Source organism: Halichoeres trimaculatus, unplaced genomic scaffold (genome assembly GCF_033239565.1).
Source record: "Halichoeres trimaculatus isolate MK-OKI-2021-1 unplaced genomic scaffold, fHalTri1.1 fHalTri1_scaffold_11, whole genome shotgun sequence".
Taxonomy (NCBI): Eukaryota; Metazoa; Chordata; class Actinopteri; order Labriformes; family Labridae; genus Halichoeres; species Halichoeres trimaculatus.
The window spans coordinates 2,143,997-2,163,783 of NW_027437189.1; the positions used below are offsets into that span (position 1 = coordinate 2,143,997).

The window sequence follows — 19,787 nt, forward strand, 5'->3', positions numbered from 1 at the left end:
TTTATCAAGTCTTTTAGTGAAATTTATGGGTCTTTGTCTTTCCTCCCAGCCCACAAAATGTGACATTTAATTACCAAACCTGTTCTTAGTAGAGCTTGTGAATGTAAAATCCTGACCTAAAATGAGCTGTTTGGATTTTGGGGATTTGCCGATGTCAGCAATTCCCTTCCGTTTTGGAGAATGCAGAAGTTGAAGAGCCATCACTGCTCGGTTTTTGGCTGCAAACAGCCACATAGCTCCATGCTCAAGCTTCCCATCTCAGAAGAAGACAGACTAAGTGTCTAGAGTTCATTTATCAGGAAATGTTCCAGCTACACTCAGTAAAACTGAGCATGTGTGTGCTAGTCGCTTCACGGCCGACTGCTTTTCCAACTTTGGACAGTCCAACAGAGGGCTAGCCAATAGACTGGTCCTGAATCCAGGCGCATTACCAACCATCCTCCAACAAACCTGGGACCCTGGAAATGTGAGTATTTTAAATGCTGTGTGCTGTGGAGCAGATGGAAGAGCTTTTCCTCAGTGTCCCCCCTGTCTCTGTGTTAGCTTCAGGATGCTAACTTTAGCTGCAGTTAGCCTGTTGTTTTAGCCTGTAATGTTACGGTAACCGAGCTTCTCTGTTTTCTAAACATTGTGCACTCGGAGCTCGTGGCGCCGCTCTCAGTGACGTGGAAGAGTGGGGCGGTATCAGCGGTGGCTCATTTACATATGAAGGCCACGCCCATTAAATCAGAGCGTTCTGAACAGAGGGGCTATGAGAGCCTGGAAACAATGCTGCTGTGCTTGATTTATTGGCTTTTTGGACCAAAACATGTTACTACCATTTCATGAAGACATCAATGATCCAGATTAAACTGCAGGAAAAGAGCAGAATATGAGACCTTTAACACACTTTATATGTTAGCATCTTGTGTTTACAACTTGTTGTATGGTGTCCCCCTAGGATCAGTGCTTGGTCCCCTCCTGGTTGTCCCTACAGCTCTACATCTTTATACATTAATCCTGACCCTCTCCACCTCTAGTAGTCTAACATAAACATGAAGGCAGACTAACACAAACACACTTTACTCCATGAACTGATCTGTACCTGGAGAATGAGCAGTGTTGCTTGGATCCTGAGGGTCTGAAAATGTTAGAATAAAAGGACAATCAAATCAATTTTTGCACAGGCTGTCCAACAGCAGCAAAGAACACTCAGGCAGCAAAGCGTTTAAAGCTCCCCCTACTGACAGAATCTTTGATAGCTGCATTTGGACCAGAGGGTCCAAGAACTCTTAGTTCCTTGTAAAACATTCCCTAAAACTAAAACGTTCCTGTGGCTCATTGTTTGTATGACCACGGGGCCAAAGACCCAGGTAGATTACGTAAAACTGCACCAGACCAGAAGAGGGCAGTGAAGTATCAACTGTGGTCTTTGAGTAGAAGTGACGTCATAGTTAGCCTGTTAGCATAGAGGATCTTCACGGTCCAAGACATTTCTAGAAGCCCCAAACAGCTTGGAGCAGAAAAACAGCGGACTGAAGACTAAAGACAGATCTTTTCTCTTTCACACTTGGAAAGCCAAGGCAGGGAGAGCAGCAGCAAATACCAGAACAGGACAAGCATCAGTGAGGACACATATGACCCTGGTAAACTCAGACACAGCTTTACAGGAGGAGCTGGGGTAGAGCAGGGTTGTGGAGACAAGACAGCCTCACAGATCCTCTTAAAATCACAAGAAGTCTCACAAACAGTAGAAAAAATAAAGGTCAAAGAAAACTCACCGTCTAAGACCAGGAGTGGGAAAGATTTGTATGATACTGAGGACAGCGCTCTGCCGTAGCCACACCTGTACGATCCAGTGTCAGCCTTGTTCACCTGTGTGATGGTCACATACAGCAAGTGAGGAGGCTGCGCTTCGTTTCGAAGGCTGTACCTGCCGTTCTGAGATGTGTTTTTCACGGTTTCGAGGAGTACGTCTTCTTTCTTCTGACATTCTCCTCTACAGAAGAACTTCCACTCCTCATAGTCTAGTTTGCCACATCTTCGAGTGAAAGTTTTCCCTTCGGTCAGCGTACGGATAAACCCGGAGCTCTTGCCTGGTATTGGCACAGCTGGAAAGAAAAGAAAGATTATCTCTGTCCCAGGTCAGTGTCTCAAAAAATGAGGTAAATCCAGCCCCGTTTCCACCAAGTGGTTCAGTTCAGTTCGTCTCACACATTTCATGACGTTTTCCATGACCAAATCTGGGACAGGTCCCCAAATTACCGACCAGTACCATACCACTTTTTGGGACTCTTCCATTAGACGTACCAATCTGACCCCAGAAGCTTGAGCTAAAAGCATCGTAGACCGTTGATTGGTGGGAAGAATCGTCACTTCCTGTGTGACAGCGTGGCACACAGCCATCTCTGAAACAAAGCTCAAAGCCACACGACAATCGCAAAGGACATGAATTTCTTGATGTCTTTAAGCAATACTCATTGTTCACTGTGCCATGTTTCTCTTCTTCGTTGGATTTATTAGCGGGGTACATTGTGTCGAGCTAATATGCCGTCACGCTATTGCACAGCTGACGCAGCAAATGGCACTGGCTTACGCGCCTACCAAGAAGATCACGGTTGTGGGAAATGCCAACAGGGTCAGGCTTCACTGATCCAACCTGTACTGATCCAAACTGGACCACTTGGTGGAAACGGGGCTTTAGTCGGCAGGAACTGGATTACCCACCATCCAAAACTGTGATCGTGAGGTTTCTTGTCCTGCGAACAGACTCTTCCTTTAATCCACACTGGTATGATCCTGAGTCCACCTTGGTCAGGTTGCTGATGGTCACACTCAGACTCCCTCCTCTGGATGCTTCTCTTTCGTACTTAATTTTGTACCTCCCACTTCGACCACTGTCACGGTCTATTTGGATCAGTGTATCTTCGTCTTTACACTCGTTCCTACAGAAGAACTTCCAGAACAAATGTGTCGAGAAATAGCATGTGATTGTGCCATTTCCTCCGACAACTCCTGTATAGGTACTGGCATCGTTTCCGCTGCACACAGCTGTTGAAAACATTAAGAAGATCAAACTTTTGCATTGTAGATTTGCAGAAACAGGCAGCTGGTTAAAGGCTTCATAATGAGTATATTTACTTGTTCATAATCTGTGATTTAAAATGACTCTATCAAAATTAGTTGTTTCTAGATGCTGTTTCCAAGTGTTGGGTTGAAGTCGGTAACTAAACCTCTACTGATTCTGACAACAGATGTCACTGCAATCAACACCAAACCGATTGTCCTACTGGTACGGCCACACCGGACGCAAATTTGCATTGAGATTACATACAAAGTCAATGCAAAAATGCATTTAGACGCCGTTTCGCCCTGGATGGCGCATTGGATGCATTTGCGCGGCACATTTGGAGTGTCGGCGCGTTTGGGGCGTCAGACGCCTCTACGTTCAAGTTGAAAATATTGAACTTTCAACATGAATTTGCATGAAACTGTGCAGCGGCAGCCAATCAGTGATGACATTCCCCCACGACGTCATTGATTTGATGACATTTTTGATGGGGGGACCGCCACCTGCTCTGACCCCAACTCCGCTGGAAGATGGAGGAGAAAACAATCTGTGTGGTGTGTCATCATCCAGAGTTATACGATACGACGTGTGAACTCTACAGAGACCAGAAAAAAAGGAGAAGGCTTGGGTGAAAGTCCCTGAGGAGACAGGTTTTGAAGGTAAGTTCTTTAGATATATGTTTCCCTGCACGGGTCATCACTGAGTCCGACTGTGTTTTCCTCAGTGGAGTTTTGATGGAGCCTGAAAGAGAGGAGGGAGGAGCGGGGCAGGGGCAGAGCCAGGGAAAAGATGGAAGTTCTCTGTGCTCCTCTCTTTCCTCCACCCCTTCATTATCCCCAGGGAGACCTCCAGGAACATGGATCGGAGGTTAGGGGGGTGGAGGATGAGGTCTCAGGGAACAGCCAGGCAGGGCCAATGGAGGTGGATTACCAGGGAGAGGCAGCAGACCTTGGTTGTGATCTCCAAAGCTTCCACACACTCTCCTGTCATGCTTTTGAAACCACAGCTCATTGTTTTTCAGCTGCTCTTTTGGGCTTTCCGACTTTGAATGAACGGGCTCTCTACTCCGCATGCACAGTGATGCGCGTCAGCCCCTGAGCTTGTTAAAATAGTCCAGCGTTCACGCGGCATGTTACAGGCATGATACGCGTTTAAATTCACCAATTTGAGTTTGGTGTGACCGCAGCATTACAGAGCCTTTAAAGGTAGGGTTTGCGGATTAAAATGTGTTTTACAGGAATAATCCTGATCAATCTTCTCCTATGAGCCTCTGTACATGTGTGTCAGGGGCTGTTTACACAGAAACGGTTTCTGGGTGAAACGCAGAAGTTCTGTTGTGTTTTGGTGTCAGGTTTACATGGTTCCAGCCGACTTAAAACACAAACTTTTGAAAACGGCCTACAGAGAGGATTCTTTCTGAAATGCTGCCTCCATCATTGCCGTGTTTTTCTGACTGTCTTTCAACAAAATGAGCATCTGTTGCTCCACTTCTGCTCTTAGCATTCACTAACACACCAGATGATTTACCCAACTCTACTTCAGTAGGGAGCTACCAAAACACACTCCTGGACTAGACAGTTTTAGCGCCACCTACAGGTCTGGTACACTTACTACCCTGTTTGTTGTGTAAACATGGTTTCAGTGTCTGTGTCTGCCTCAATCCCTTTCCCTTCTGGGCAGAGAGTAGGAATGGTTACCTCAGCCATTTATGATGCATCCTGTGCAAAAGTGGCTCTGCGTGTTGATTAACGAGAGGAAGAAGCTAATCAGAGCAGCTACGATAGCGGACGTAGCACAGAGGAAGAAAAACAACCAAAGTGAAACAAAACTCCAGACAGATAAAGCTTTTTTCCCCAATGAGGGTGGAGCTTGGCTCGACTTTCAGGAACTTGGAGAGCGACGCGAGTAAGCTATTAGCTTGAGCTGAGCCAAGGAGGAGGAGCCCAGTTTGACTGATGTGCTTACTAACAAGTCACCAAACTTCCTTAAGACCCTGCCTTTAATGAGCCTTTAAAGATGATTCAAAGACAAATGAACGTTTGGAAAATGTAAACTACGTCAGCCCGTTGCATATGTCAAAACAAAGAGAACAACAGGAAGGAATACAAATCGTTTTTAACAGAGGACAGGAAGCAGTGTGTGCCTCCATGTCCCTGACAGACAGGTAATCAGTCTTACCTGTGAAGAAGAAGACAACGAAGAGGACGACCTGGTGGATCTTCATTGTGGATCTACTCTGAATTTGACGGATCTTTAAACTACAGGAGACCTGGCTGTCACTTCCCTCCTCACACTGTCCGTCTCTCTGAACAGGAAAGTGAATGTGCTTTAATTTTTTAGACTTCCTTCCTCTTTCTGTGCTTGCTGCCTGACAACCTGCAACCACACTGTGATGACAACAAGAGAGGCTCGAGTGAAGTAACTCTAGGGGTGCATCTCTAAGCGATAAAGTTTCATCCTTTCTTCCTCCACTTGCGCCTTAGTCCCTCCAACCAGAGATGATGGAGAGACGCGAGGAAATGAAGATGAAAAATATTATTATTATTCAGTTTTCTGTATTAATCCTCTGTTGTGTTCAGTATTTTTTGCTTTAAACTCACAACAAACACTTTATTTCCAGATTTATCATCAGTTTCTGAACGATCCTCGGAGCCTGTCCTCAGCTCGTCTTTCCTCTCTCATTAAACTCTGTTGTGTTTGTGAAGTTTCATGTGGAGAAGTCTGTGCCGCTGCAGTGTCCAATCAGAGAGTGGTATTTCATATGGGAGGCGTGTCTGTCAGTGAAAAGACTTCGGCAAAGTCAGCTCTCGTGTTTCCTCTGATCAGTCTCCTCCATCCTCTCTCCTCTCTCCTCCGAGCACAATTATCACTTTGGGACAGTCTTCAAAAAGGCCACTGGGAAAGTACTTCTGGTGCCGCAGAGGAGAGAGGAGACATGAGTTTATCGCTTTGAGACACACCTTGGGAGTCCGGTTTAACCTCCTCTTTTGTCCAAATTTTAATTGTACAATACTCCAAATTTTTTCAGTGGGTGATGAGTTAGGAATAGGGTTGAGAATCAATGAGAAATGTTTCAATCCATTGATATCGTTAGCCTTTGTGCTTTAAGTGGACATATCATGCTTGTTTCTCCTTGTCACTATGCCAGACTAGGATGCCTGTAAAGCATTTCTGCCCTCAGTACAAGTCATTTAGTTCCTTCATTGCCCCACAATAGCGTTCTCAATATCCTCATTTTAGGCCATTCTGAAGATCTGGTTGAAACGCTCCGTTTGGAGAATGACCTCCAGTAACCGTCACAGCCCTCTGTGCTCTGATTGGTCAGTTCTATCAGAGGGGCGGAGGGGGTGGAGCCAGGGGGCGTTTTTTGCAGCATGGCAGTATTTACAAAATTGCCACATTGGATGGAGCAGACCGAGCGAGTTTGCTGTTTGCCAAAACTTCACCGTAAGGCATTGATAGCACTAATAAAATGGCAGAGTGTAGGATACGTCCTTTTGTATTGGACCCCGAGTCAGACCCGGACGGTTCTGCAGCTCAGGAGGAAGAAAATCCACCTGGACACAGATCATCTCAGGACGCTTCAGTGTGGTGAGTCAAAGCGGTACTGTAACATGTAGAGTTTATACGTGGAAATATAGGCAGACTTCACCAATAAACTATTTCTATAACAGGGCTCCATCCTGCTCCTTCACTTTTCTCTGTCTGTTTTATCCATCATGCTGAAAGTGTCGTCTAAAGATCGCCTCTACCGTCAGTTCATCACTATGTTATTACCGCAGCATTATTGTGGTCCAGGTTCACAGAGCTGACCATGGAGCCCTCTATTTGTGTTACTGCACCTTTATCCTGGGTTTTTTCTCCTCTTTCTTTCTTCCTCTCCCTTTTTCCCTTGAAGGACCCGTCCTTTTTTGCGACCTTGTTTTGCCTTTAACTACCTGTACTTTTACCCGCAAAGCTTTTCTTTCAGGGCAACACGGTGTTCATGCAGAATCCAGTTGTGTGTTTTTGTTTTTTTTGGAGGGGTTTGTTTCGAGCATTTATGGCACTGCCCAAGTAGCTGACCTGTTGCAGCAGCTCTCTCTTCTTTGTTTCTTATAATTTTTTGCGTCTCTTTTTCGTAATCTTTGTATTTGGAGTGGATCATTACTTTGTATGGTTCATTTTTTGGTCATGGACACCAAACTTTTTGTGTCTTCAGTGATATTTTTACTACTTTTTCTCCTGTGTTTGTCTGGAGATCCTACATGTAACCATGGCTGCATTGTTTACATGTGAAATTAGCTGTTAGCAGCCTGTAGCATGTCAATGCTAACTGGTGCTAGGCCGGATGTTTCCCCACAAGGTGAGGAGAAGGAGGTGAGGACGACGTGCTGGTTCTCAGGTGTGAGCTAAGAAGTGACGACATGGACCTGTCCTTCCATCCATCGTTATTGGGAACGTAAGATCTATCTCCAATAAGATGGACGAGCTAGCTGTGCTAACCCAGCAACAGAGGGAATACCAGAGGGCAGAGTAGCATCATGCTATTCACAGGAGACAGAGACTGAACAGACTGCTGAAGAAGCTCAGTCCTGGACCCTGTGGAGGTGGAGGCTGGCTGACTGGACAATGATGGACAAGCTGTCAGCATCTATTTTCTTATGGAGCTTTTTGCACTTTCTATACACTTTCTTACTTTGGTTTTCTTAAATGCTGCTGTGACTCCTTAATTTCCCCCCGGGGATAAACAAAGTATTTTCTATTCTATTCTATTCTATTCTATTCTATTCTATTCTATTCTATTTTTGATTGATTCTACAGTTTTGCAACAAATGCAGGTGGTTTCAGACTTTGATTTCAGTAGTAAGGTTTTGGAAATCAACAGTCTGAACCAACTTTCTGATTGCAGTTGGTAAACAATGATCACCATGGCAACATCAGGCTTTGGATTGGTCTTAGCTGACAGGATTAAAAACTCAAACACAGGACACAAACTATCATGCTGAAACAGCATTTTCAAGGGCAGATCATAAACAGTAAAATACACAGAGGTAATCTCCCTAATGTCTGTTTCTGAAATTGTTTTTTTAAAGCAAATCGGCTGGTGCAGCCAGCCTCAAGCAGACAATCAAATCAACATCAGATTTTAACACTTGCACATTAAATCATATTTTTAGACCAGAGGTTACCACTTGGGTCAAAGTCCCATGTAGATCTTTGAACTCTTTTACTTTTGTCGATTTTCCTCATGTTTTTATTCATTAAGCCATTCAAACTTCTACATACATTTATCAATTTCAATGGTTCATCACTTCATTTCCTTTCATCCAATAGTTCATGACAGGCTCCTTCAGCATTCTGCAGTTCAGCACAACCTGCGTCAGATTTCTGCATTCACAGCGCAATTTTTTCAGAGATCACTCCTCTAGTTATTAAGTCTTTTCCGAAGAAAAGGTCCACATAGCCATATGTGGGTGTCAGAGTCATGCCATAAAGTGATATATACTTATTGTTTAGATGTGTCTTTTCCGAAGAAAAGGTCCACATAGCCATATGTGGGTGTGAGAGTCATGCCATAAAGTGATATATACTTATTGTTTAGATGTGTCTTTTCCGAAGAAAAGGTCCACATAGCCATATGTGGGTGTCAGAGTCATGCCATAAAGTGATATATACTTATTGTTTAGATGTGTCTTTTCCGAAGAAAAGGTCAAACAGACATACCCAATATTCAAAACTCTTCTCAGCACAGATTACTCACACACAAAAACAATAACACTCACTTAGCAACCAGCCATCTCATCCACCCACGGAGGCTTTCAGACACTCAGTTAGCTTTTACTCCAGAGCTGCTTACCTTACCTACTGTGGGCCCGTGTCTGAAGAGATAGCTGTGACCCCGTCCCGGCAGGCCAGCTCTACGCCATTGTCCCTCTTGGCTGGCTGCACCAAAGAATATCGTGTTTTTATTGTGCTTTTTAGGATAAAATTGAAGCCGATCTTCAAAGTCAAGGCTTCGTCTCATTTGACTGCTAAATTTTGAAATTTCTCAAAGTCTAAACCCAATCTTCAAAATTGAACCAAGTGTCAAATCAAAATATCAAGAATTGTAAACAAAGGCTAAGTGGGTCCACGAGCTTGAGCATTTCTTCTACAGAAATAAAAAAAACTGGAGATTTACAGCAAGAGCAACAGGTTTCATAGGGCTCAAACAGGTGATTTTAATCATGTAAGTGACCTTCAGGACAACCCTCTTTTCTGTAACAGACTTTAATTGGTTGTTTGGTAATTGGCCAACTACTGTTGGGCCATTTCTAATTCATCATACTTATATGTGTGAGGAGTATGCAATGATTATATGGAGTTATATAAAACATTATATTTGTGCTCTAACTGACTAACTGTTCTGACTGTCCACAGTAAAAGGCCACTCTGAAACGTGCAGTTTTTGGGGGTTTATTGGGGGTCTGGGGACTCAGAACCAGTCAGTTTCTGGTGTGACCGCCATTTGCCTCATGCAGTGCAACACATCTTCTTTGCACAGAGTTTATCAGATTGTCAATTAGAGCTGAAACGATTCCTCGAATTATACAAGGTACTCGATTACAAAAAATACTCTAGTAATTTTCTCTGCCTCGAGGAATCGTTTAATTTTAACAAAGATCAAAGAGTGGTATTTCAAATAGAGCTGAGGCCATATTAAGAGAGATTTTAGACCCTTCAAGCTACCTCTTAGACAGAATAGCAACTAGCAACAAAGCTAGCTTCTTTTCTGGAGTTTGGAGACGAATGAGTCGGTCTACAAGATACAGCATTTGATGAGATGTACAAGGCACAAAAATGTGTCAAAGTGTGTTTACAAATTTTGGAGCTACCAAAGCAAGTGCTCTTTTTGACATGCTGTATCAGAAAATTCTATTTCTTAAAGAGAAAAACTTCCGTTTGTAATAACTGCTCTTTCACTAAACAAAAATGTATTTTATCTGATTACTCGATTAATCGATGGGATTTTCAGTAGAATACTAGAATACTAAAATATTCGATAGCTGCAGCCCTATTGTCAATTGTGGCCTGTGGAGTGTTGGTCCGCTCCTCTTCAATGGCTGTGCCAAGTTGCTGGATATTAGTAGGAACTGGTGCACGCTGTCGTATACGCCGGTCAAGCACATCCCAAACATGCTCAATGGGTGACATGTCCGGTGAGTATGCTGACCGTGCAAGAACTGGGACATTTTCAGCTTCAGAGAATTGTGTACAGATCCTTCAACATGGGGCCGTGCATTATCTGTCTGAAACATGAGGTGATTAGAGATATTGATATCCCATATCGGTCCGATATCAGCAAAAAAAACAAATATCGGTATCGTATCGGAATGCATCTAAAATCTCTGATATAAGCAGTCCATTCCACACTCCGCTCCTGCTGTTTTTATTTGATTTACTTAGTTTATTTTCTGGGTCTTCTAATTTATTCTTTATTTTATTCAATTACTAGTATTTTTTATGTTTAATGTTAAAATTTCTGTTACCCATTGATTAATAACAAATGGGTCAGTTTTTCCTCATACCTACTGTTGCTAACTACTGTTTTTTGTTTGAATAATATCACTTAATCAAGCCTTTTCTAACATGACAGACATACTACAAAATAAGTAATAAAGACACATTTTTCTCATACATACACTCAACAAAAATATAAACGCAACACTTTTGTTTTTGCTCCTATTTTTCATGAGATGGACTCAAAGATCTAAAATTCATTCCAGATAAACAATATTACCATTTCTTTTTAACGTTGTTCACAAATCTGTCTAAATATGCGATAGTGAGCACTTTTGACACTGCTGATCATGTGATCTTATTACAGAGGTTAGGAAACTTGGTGGGAATCTCTGGTACTGCTTTAAGCTGGTTCAAGTCCTATCTCGAGGGCAGGACTTTCTTTGTTGAAATTGGTAACTGTGTCTCAGACCAAATGGCCCTGACCTGTGGGGTTCCCCAGGGTTCAATCCTGGGACACCTATTGTTCAATTTGTACATGCTCCCATTGGGTCAGCTAATACGCAGCTGTAATGTGTCCTACCACAGCTATGCTGATGACACTCAGATCTACGTGTCAGTGACGGCAGGCGAACATGGGCCTATAGATTCACTCTGTCGCTGCGTTGAACAGATCAGTGAGTGGATGCAGAACAATTTCCTCCAGCTGAACTCAGACAAAACGGAAACCATCGTCTGTGGCCCACAGAAACAAAGAGAAAGGGTTATCAGTCACCTTCAGACTCTCTCTGTAAATGTGAGTAACCAGGTTAGAAATCTAGGAGTGATACTGGACTCAGACCTGAGCTTTAACAGCCACATCAAATCCTACATTGTTAGAAGAAGAGCGAGCATCATTTACCACCAGTGACAGCTGCTGCTCATTTTAGCTGCTGTCTCTTTAAGGCTCCCCACTCAACAAACCCCCTTCACTCTGATTGGTCAACGCTCAGGAAGCCTGTCCAGACAGATTAAGGGATTTCTTCAACATATGAATATGTAGAGGTTTAAAAATCTGCACATGCTCAGTTTGTACGTCCAGGATTGTTACTTTATCGCCAGGTTTAGCAAATGAGAAAGAAGAATAAACACAGTCTCTAAGAAAACAGAGAACTAGGCCACATGGCAGCCAAAGTATTATGTCCCCATATGAGGGCACAGGATGTGTTTCTGCTTCAGTTCGTGCTGAGGTATCAGAAAAAAACAGGAAACATGCAGCAAAGATAACGTCCAGTGGGAGGGGGGTCGAGCTGTGTGCTTCTAGAGAAAGGATGGTATCGTGTCACGGTTTACATACATGACGAGTTCCTGGTTAGCCTCAAGCATGAAAGCCAGTCAGACTTTGGTCTGCGTCGTCGTCCTCGGTGAGTTCATGAGGGGTTCATTCAGTTATAAAGCGAGGAGGTCTGTAGTGTTCGTTAGGGTACAGGTTTGATGTTGGTCAGAGTCTCACGCACACTCTTGGTGACTTGTGTTTCAGCCTTTAGCTACTGTTTTAGCATCTCTTGATTTAGCCATATGCCTTGGTTTTGGCCTCCAACCTATGTTCTAGCTTTAAGCTTTATTTTTAGCCTTAAGCCTTGGTGTTAGCCTTTAGCTAATGTTATGGGTTTTTAGCTCATTAACCTTTGGCCAGTTTTGTAGCCCTTAGCTTTCTTTTAGATTGTGTTTTATACGTCAAACTTGCTGGCCAAATGTGACCCCCCATGCCATTTCATGTGTTTGCCAGAGCTTAACAGGTCTGATTGTCTCATAATAGATACGTCAAAAGGGTGCATTGACCATAAACTATGTTTCCCATAATACACACTGATTATGCTACCGCAAAGTGATAGCATCCCACTCCTTGAAATTAAAACAATGATCCCAAAATGTCCCGGAAGAGAAAAGTTAATGCCAATGAAGGCTGTTTCAGGAGAGATGGGAAGGCCAAAATATGTTTGTGCTTGAAGAAAAAAAAAAAACAGTTTGTCTTTTGTGTTATTAATTAACAATCTATGACAGCATTTTGACAACAAACACAGAGCTATGACTTCCAAGGTGTACCTTCACGAAAAAACAACATTTAAGTAAGTTTTAAAATAAAATCTGTAATCGCAGCAGGATGTGTTCAATAGAGCAACAACCAAAAACAACGCCAAAGCTAGCTTCATTGTGTCTGAAGAAATTGACAGCACTGCAAAGTCTTTCCAGAGGGAGCATTTTTGAAGCTAGTAGCATTTATTTAACATCACATTTAGCAACATTTTATAGTGTCTGGCAGTTACATCTGGCCCTTTGAGGGAAACCTCTATGCTGATGAGGCCCTCAGTGAAAATAAATTTGACACCCCTGCTTTAGCTTGTGATTTAGCCCTTAGCTTGTGTTTTAGCCTTTAGCTCGTGTTTCTAGCCTTTGTGTTTTTAGCCTTCAGCCCATGTTATAGCCTTCAAGTTGTGTTTTAGCCTTTTAGTTATGTTTTTAGCCATTAGCTTCTGTTTCAGCTATTAGCCCATGTCTAGCCTTCAAGTTGTGTTTTAGCCTTTAGCTCCTGTTGAGCCTTAAGCTTCTGTTTTAGCCTTTAGCCTGTGTTTTGGTTTCAGCGTGTGTTTCACCCTTCAAGTTGTGTTTTAGCCTTGAGCTCCTGTTTAGCCTTTAGCTTCTGTGCTAGCTTTTAGCCTATGTTTAAGCTTAAGCGTGTGTTTCAGCCTTCAAGTTGTGTTTAAGTCTTTTAGCTCCTTTTTAGCCTTTAGCTTTTGTTTAGCCTTTAGCCTGTGTTTTGGTTTTAGCGTGTGTTTCAGCCTTCAGGTTGTGTTTTAGCCTCTAGTGTCTGTATCAGCCTTTAGCCTTGGAGTTGTGTTTTAGCCTTTTAGCTCCTGTTTAGCCTTTAGCTTTTGTTTCAGCCTTTAGCCTGTGATTTGGCTTTAGCGCGTGTTTCAGCCTTCAAGCTGTGTTTTAGCCTTTAGCTTCTCTTTTAGCCTCTAGTGTCTGTTTTAGCCTTGAGCATGTGTTTCAGCCTTCAAATTGGGTTTTAGCCTTCAGATTCTCTTTTAGCCTTTAGCCTGTGTTTTGGCTTAAGCGTCTGTTTCAGCCTTGGAGTTGTGTTTTAGCCTTTTAGCTCCTGTTTAGCTTTCAGCTGCTGTTTTGGCCTTTAGCCTGTGTTTTGGCTTTAGTGTGTTTTTTAGCCTTTTTGTTGTCCTTTAATCCTTAGTCTGTGTATTAGCCTTTTAATTATGTCTTTAGCCTTCAAGTTGTGTTTGAGCTCCTGTTTAGCCTTTAGCTTCTGTTTCAGCCTCATCTCCTATTTTAGCCTTTAGCTAGTCCTTTAACCATTATTCTGTGTTTAAGCCTTTAGCTTGTGTGTTAGCCTTTAGCTTGTGCTCTATCTTTCTCCTGTTTCTCTTTCTTCCGCTCTTCTGTCCTTTTTCTGTCTGTCAGTTAGGCTCCAGTGTCCACCATCACTACAAAATTAATCACAGAAATCATTTTCAGCAGAGAAAAGCACAGATCTCTCCTCTCTCAAGATCACTTAGAAACTCCGTTAATCTATAACATTCATCCCTCTAAAGGATGTTTTTAATTATCAGTAACAGTGAGTGAAGCTTAAAACTCCTGGTTGATCTTATTCACACTGCTGAGGCCTCACAGTTTGACATGTTGAAATTCTGCTTCCTCCAACTCAGCTCCAATTTTTGTTCAGTGTGGGTCACAGAAACTTTCATAGACAACAAAAAGTCTCTTTTAAAGCACAAATGAGCTTCAAAGATCTGTTTATGGTCAGATGTAGCTCATTAGGAGTTCTTTATTTGCTCAAGAAACAAACCGCATCTCAGGAAGGAAAGTGGCGCAAGTGACTGCTGTCATCTGATTATTTCAGAGCATAAAAAGACCGATAGCAGAGACGCTTGGTGTTTATTTCCTGTCAAAAATGTTTTGTGCTGATTAAAGGCTGAAAGAGGATCACATCTGATCAGATTTGACTCAGTACGTCTCTCTGCCCAACAGCTGGACTCATCAGTGCTCGCATCATAGATGTTTATCCACAAACCGAAGGAGGAAATATAACCATCAGATGCTTCTCTTCCTCGGCCTCCAGCGGAAAGTTCTTCTGCAGAGGGCCCTGCGCGCTGAGAGACATGCTGGTGGAGACGAGTGCCGACAGAGCGGAGAGCGGCAGATACAGCATCGAATGGAGGAGGACAAGAGAGAGCTCATCAGGGGAGGTTTTTGTGGGCATTTCAGGGCTGAATAAGTCCGACTCAGGACGGTACAGATGTGGCTGGGGCAGCTTCTTATCGTCTCCTTCATACAAGGATGTTGAAATCGTGGTTGTAGACGGTGAGTCAAACGTTTACTGTATTTTCCACTCTATAAGGCGCACCTAAAAGCCTTCAGTTTTCTCAAAGCCAACAGTGCGCTTTATTTATGGATTAAGTAAGGATTAAACTACTCGGAAGCGTGCGTCAGACCGTTGTAAGGCACTCCGCTGAGTAACACCACTCTGCTGCTCGTGGTGGTGTTCCCACTCCACGTCGTGCCTCGGAACGGTCCAACGCACACTTCCGAGTAGTTTAATCCGCTTTTACCTTGGTCCCACAAACTGTAAACTTTAAAAGAAATAATGAATAATTGCTGTAAACTTGCTAAATGTGCTCAAATATAGGAACTATTCCCAGGTTGAGTCTGCACTGATGCGTAAAACTCTCTTAGAATAGTATTTAGTTCAGCAGCTGACAGATTCAACTCAGCATCTCTTCCTTTCCACATTAAATAATCTCTTAAAATTGTAACAGCCCATTTTGTAACTTTTTTTGTGTTCTCTTCATCTTTTTCGTTTTTAATCTTGTTGAGCTCTTCTGATGTTACCTGCTTGTAACGTTGCCTAGCTTGTTCTGTTTTTGTTTCCTCTTCTTCCCATTCATCATATGTTTTGTTTGGTCCAAAAATGTTGAAATTGACTTCAAAATCCATATTTCAGCGCTCTTGTGTTATCCTCGCCCGTTGAAATGTGTGTGATGCGTTGCTATGGTAACGCGCACAGCGGAGTGATACAATGGTGATTTAACTTGCCTAACTAACTGTCAACTGGCGTGCATTAGAGCAATCTAAAGCACGCCAGTTGACGTTGGAATTCTCACTGACCATGGTATAATATTGATTCATCATGGCTACCGTAGTCAGGGGGCGTGGCCGAAGTAACAGTGGTAAGAACTGGTAAAAAGGAATTCTGCTAAGTGCTAACGTTAGCTCACAGGCTGGCCCGGGCTTCTTCTCTTGTTTAATGTCAGAGCAATACAGCGCCCCCCAAAGCTCTGGCATGTGAACTGATCTCTGGAAACGGCTTTTGTGGACGGCAGACACGGCTTCGTCTTTACAGCGCACTTTTTTTGAAAACGGCACAGAAAATAGTTGGATAGGAAAATGTGCGGTTCCGTGTGGATGTAGCCTGAGTTTGACTGACTTATCTGATGTGTTTTGTTGACATTCCCTGTAGCGCAGCTCCATCTAGTGGATGCATAACGCAACCCCAGCCACTACCGTAGCATCTATTCTATGCGCCTTACAATGCGGTGCACCCTTTGTATGAAAACAGTTTTCAAATAGGCCATTCATTGAAGGCGCGCCTTATACTCGGAAGCGCCTTATAGTGCGGAAAATACGGTATGTCCTTTGTCGGTTAAACCCTCTCCAGGGTGACTGTTGTCTCTGTCCTTCTAACAGCTCTGCTGGATGGACAGGAGAAACAAACACTGCTCCATGCAAAACCTGGAGGATCCATCACAGTGGCCTGCTCCTTCAACATCACTCGATCTGCGACTGTGAGAAGTGCATTCCTCTGTTTCCCAGGGAAGTGTTGGTACATTCCCATCAACACATCTGAATACACTCTCAAGTTAGACAGGCGTACCATCAGATACACAGAACTCTTTACAGGAACTGTGTACGTGACCGTCTCACACCTGACCCAGTCTGACTCAGGACGGTACAGGTGTGGTCTCCACAGGTTCCTTGGAGAGGATGTTGGCCGAGAATTTGGGATTAAGGTCGCAGACGGTGAGTTTCTGTTGGAAGTGGAAATGACCAGATCATATCTGTGCAGGGCTGAGGAAAGTTTTCACTGCCTTCATTTATCCTCATGCAAACACATCAGGGGGATTGAATCTAGAGGTACATAAAAAAGACACCAAATAGGGGGTATTCTGCTTTGTTGTATTTCAAACATGGGTATAACAAGTCAATCCTCGATCTTCAGGCAAAGGCTTGGAGTGACCAGCAGTAAAAATTGCAACACCTCCCACCCTCAATTGTGCAATCCTCCAATCACAATTCTCCAAGAAACCCTTGCAATGAATAACTAACCTGGGAGAAGTCAATTAGTGTCTCAGAGCCACCAGGCTTGTGTTCAGAGTAGTGCTACCTTAGATCTAATCCTAGTGAAAAATCTGTATTCTTATGCCAAAAAGTCTCTGAAGTCGATGCCTGGAGCAGGAATTACCCACTGAATGCACAGACGAGTCTCTGAAATTCATGTCCAGAGTTGCCAGTCCCGGTGGATGTGTATATGTCCAGTGGGAGTCTTCTGAAGAGTTTCCGGTTCTGATGGAGCTAACTCCTACTGTCCACTCACCATTGACTGACTGATCCATGGTGATCCCAGTGCATATGTTGTGAATAGTCTCCATATTGGGTGCAGTGAAGTGGCAGCAAATGTTTCCGGATGGCCAATGCCCCACCCCTTGGTGGCGCCACTGGCCCTTGTGTCAGCTTCGACTCTGAAGAGGCCCTCCTCAGAAGGCAGCCTGGCACTTTGCCACAGGCCATGCTTTCTCTTTTAACACCGGAAGCATACAACCTCCATACAAAGACAGTTGAGGAGCGTCCATTGTCTCCTTGGTACAGCTCTCCTTCAACGGCGTCCCCAGGGTCCCGGGTGAACCGGTGAGCACATGTCCATCCTGCCGACTCCCACTCTTGCCTCCAAGCTTCTGCCAGCCAGGCCTTTTCAGACAAGTCCTCCAGGATGGCAGTGAGCAGCTCCTGAGCCACCATGATTGTTGGCCTTTCTTGCAAAGGCAAGGGTGGCCACATTTCACTGTAGGCCAGGGTGATTCTTGCAAGGGCTGGTTGGTAAAACACAGAGGTGGGCTTCACCATCCAGAGGGCATTGTTGAGGACCACGTCTACCATCTCGATGTGTGGAGGCACACAGTCCTCATCACACAAGGCTGTATCAACTGGTTAATGACGTGTTGGAAGTCTGTGGAGTGGGGAGCCTTGAAGAGACAGCTGCTAAAACAACGTGTTTTGGACAGAGGCGGAAAATAAGGGTTTACCAAAGAGCAGGGAGAGAAAAGGAGATTTAATCTGAGCTGTAAATAAGTAAAAATACTACAGGAGCCCCAAAACGACAAAACAAAGACTTAAAAGCACAATACACCCTCTTTACGAACTCTCTCCCAGAGCGCGAGTGCTCTGCACAGAGTGTTTTCTTACATGCTAAGATTGCTGAAGTAAGTCGGTCATACTGCTCACCGTCACCCTCCTGGTTCCTTATTGGTTCTTACAGAACAGTTCTTGACAGAACACACGGTTATATTTCATCCATGTCACCAGGATTTCTGCTTTTGTGTCAAAGATGGAGCAGCTTTAAAACTTGACTTCAAAAAGTTACCATCAGTCCCACCAGCCGGATCAGGAGAGGAGAGTCCAAGCCTCGAGTCTGAAGGCCCCTCACCTTCAGCAGTTTCCTCTGATTCCACCACGCAGTATGGGGCCAAAAACACAGGTACATGCACACATTCAGTCTGCAACCAGAGTAAAGTCATGTGCCAGTATGGAAAAAGACCCATGCCGATTTATGGCCAATTCTTAGGGTGTATTCACACCAGGATCGTTTGGGACAGTTGTTCCGAAACAGTACCAACAGGAAACCAGATAGGAATAAAACACAAGAGTCAGTCCTTATTTCCCCACAACAACAAAAAGTGACCCTTTCAATACTAGATATTTTACGCTTTTCAATTAAATACACAGAGTACCAGCTCTTTTATTTGGAGATTGTATGAAATCCATCAACACATCAGATGATTTGATCGTTCACAGATGGGCTGCTGTATTGGGTTGTGACTCTTGTCGTCGCCGTCATCGCCTTGGGGCTGTCACTGACTGTGGTCTGTTTTCGCCTGAAGGTCAAATCTAAAGGTATGACGACATGTTTTCCTGTTGCATGAGTGAGTTGTATCACACCTTTACCTTCAAACACTCTTTGTTCTGTTTCACAGGCAGAAGAAACACAGACGACATGGACATGGAGGTGACTTCTTCAAACTCTTTGCTCTCACCGTCTGCTTCGATTAAACCAGTTCATTCAGTGGATGCAGATCCCACAAAAACAGTTCTGCTTTTCTGCCTGGTTTTATTTCCTCTCACCTCTCAGGGAGTACTTCCACCACATCTAAAAACTCTGTCTGTTTCAGATCCCAAACTATGAGAACTGTCCTTCGGGCTCTGCATGTGGAGAATCCACCTACGAGAGCCTCAATCCAGCCACCAGGGATCAGGACCAAACCTACTCTACACTCCCACACCAGTGATGCTGCAGGGACTCCAACCTAGGATCTGTTTCTGTGCCTCAGTCTTAGACGAACTTTTGGTGAGACGTTTCAAAACAAAACTGAGTTAGGCTGGCTGGATGCACGATGATGATGAGACAAATTCAAGGCCAGAATGATCTGATAAAGCAGCTTGCAAGAAAATCAAGAATGAAAGAAATGTTAAGTGTTTGAAATCACAGCATCTGCTGCAAAACCGAGGGTCTTTACTGCGCCATATAAGAGTGTAGCGCGATAAGATAGAATAAAATAGAATAGAATAGGATAGAATGTACTTTCTTTTTTAGGAAGGAAAGTCAGAGTCACAGCTGCAATAGGAAAGTGAATTCTGCAAAAACTACATCAGAAAAAAGTCCAGCAGAAACAACAGCTCGTCCATCATTCTCGAGTCAGCCTCTAACTCCACAGGGTCCAGAACTGAGCTGGACTCCTTCACCAATCTGTTCAGTCCGCAGTTAGCTCCGTTAGCCATGTCTGTGAATAGCATGATGCCACTCTGTCGACTGGTATTCCCTCTGTTGCTGGGTTAGCACAGCTAGCTCGTCCATCTTACTGGAGATAGATCTTACATTCCCAATAACCATGCATGGAAGGACAGGTCCTTGTTGTCTTGTCTTAGCTGACAC

At 43.7% G+C, this 19,787-nt stretch overlaps 1 protein-coding gene across 8 annotated transcripts in view; it reads right to left on the reverse strand.

Annotated features, from left to right (window-relative positions):
* Positions 1-19,787, reverse strand: part of LOC141798931 (polymeric immunoglobulin receptor-like) — a 42,935-nt gene that overhangs the window by 1,740 nt on the left and 21,408 nt on the right. For 2 of the 8 annotated variants that reach the window (XM_074680893.1, XM_074680891.1), the window contains exons 3-6: positions 8,894-8,974; positions 5,228-5,354; positions 2,707-3,030; positions 1,761-2,090 (exon numbers count right to left, since the gene is read on the reverse strand). In XM_074680893.1, coding sequence (XP_074536994.1) covers positions 1,761-2,090; positions 2,707-3,030; positions 5,228-5,273 — 700 coding nt within the window. In that variant the 5' untranslated portion in view covers positions 5,274-5,354; positions 8,894-8,974. Of the gene's footprint in view, positions 1-1,084; positions 1,121-1,760; positions 2,091-2,706; positions 3,031-5,227; positions 5,355-8,888; positions 8,975-19,787 lie in introns of all 8 variants that reach the window. The other 6 variants (XM_074680895.1, XM_074680889.1, XM_074680888.1 and 3 more) reach the window with 5 other exon arrangements.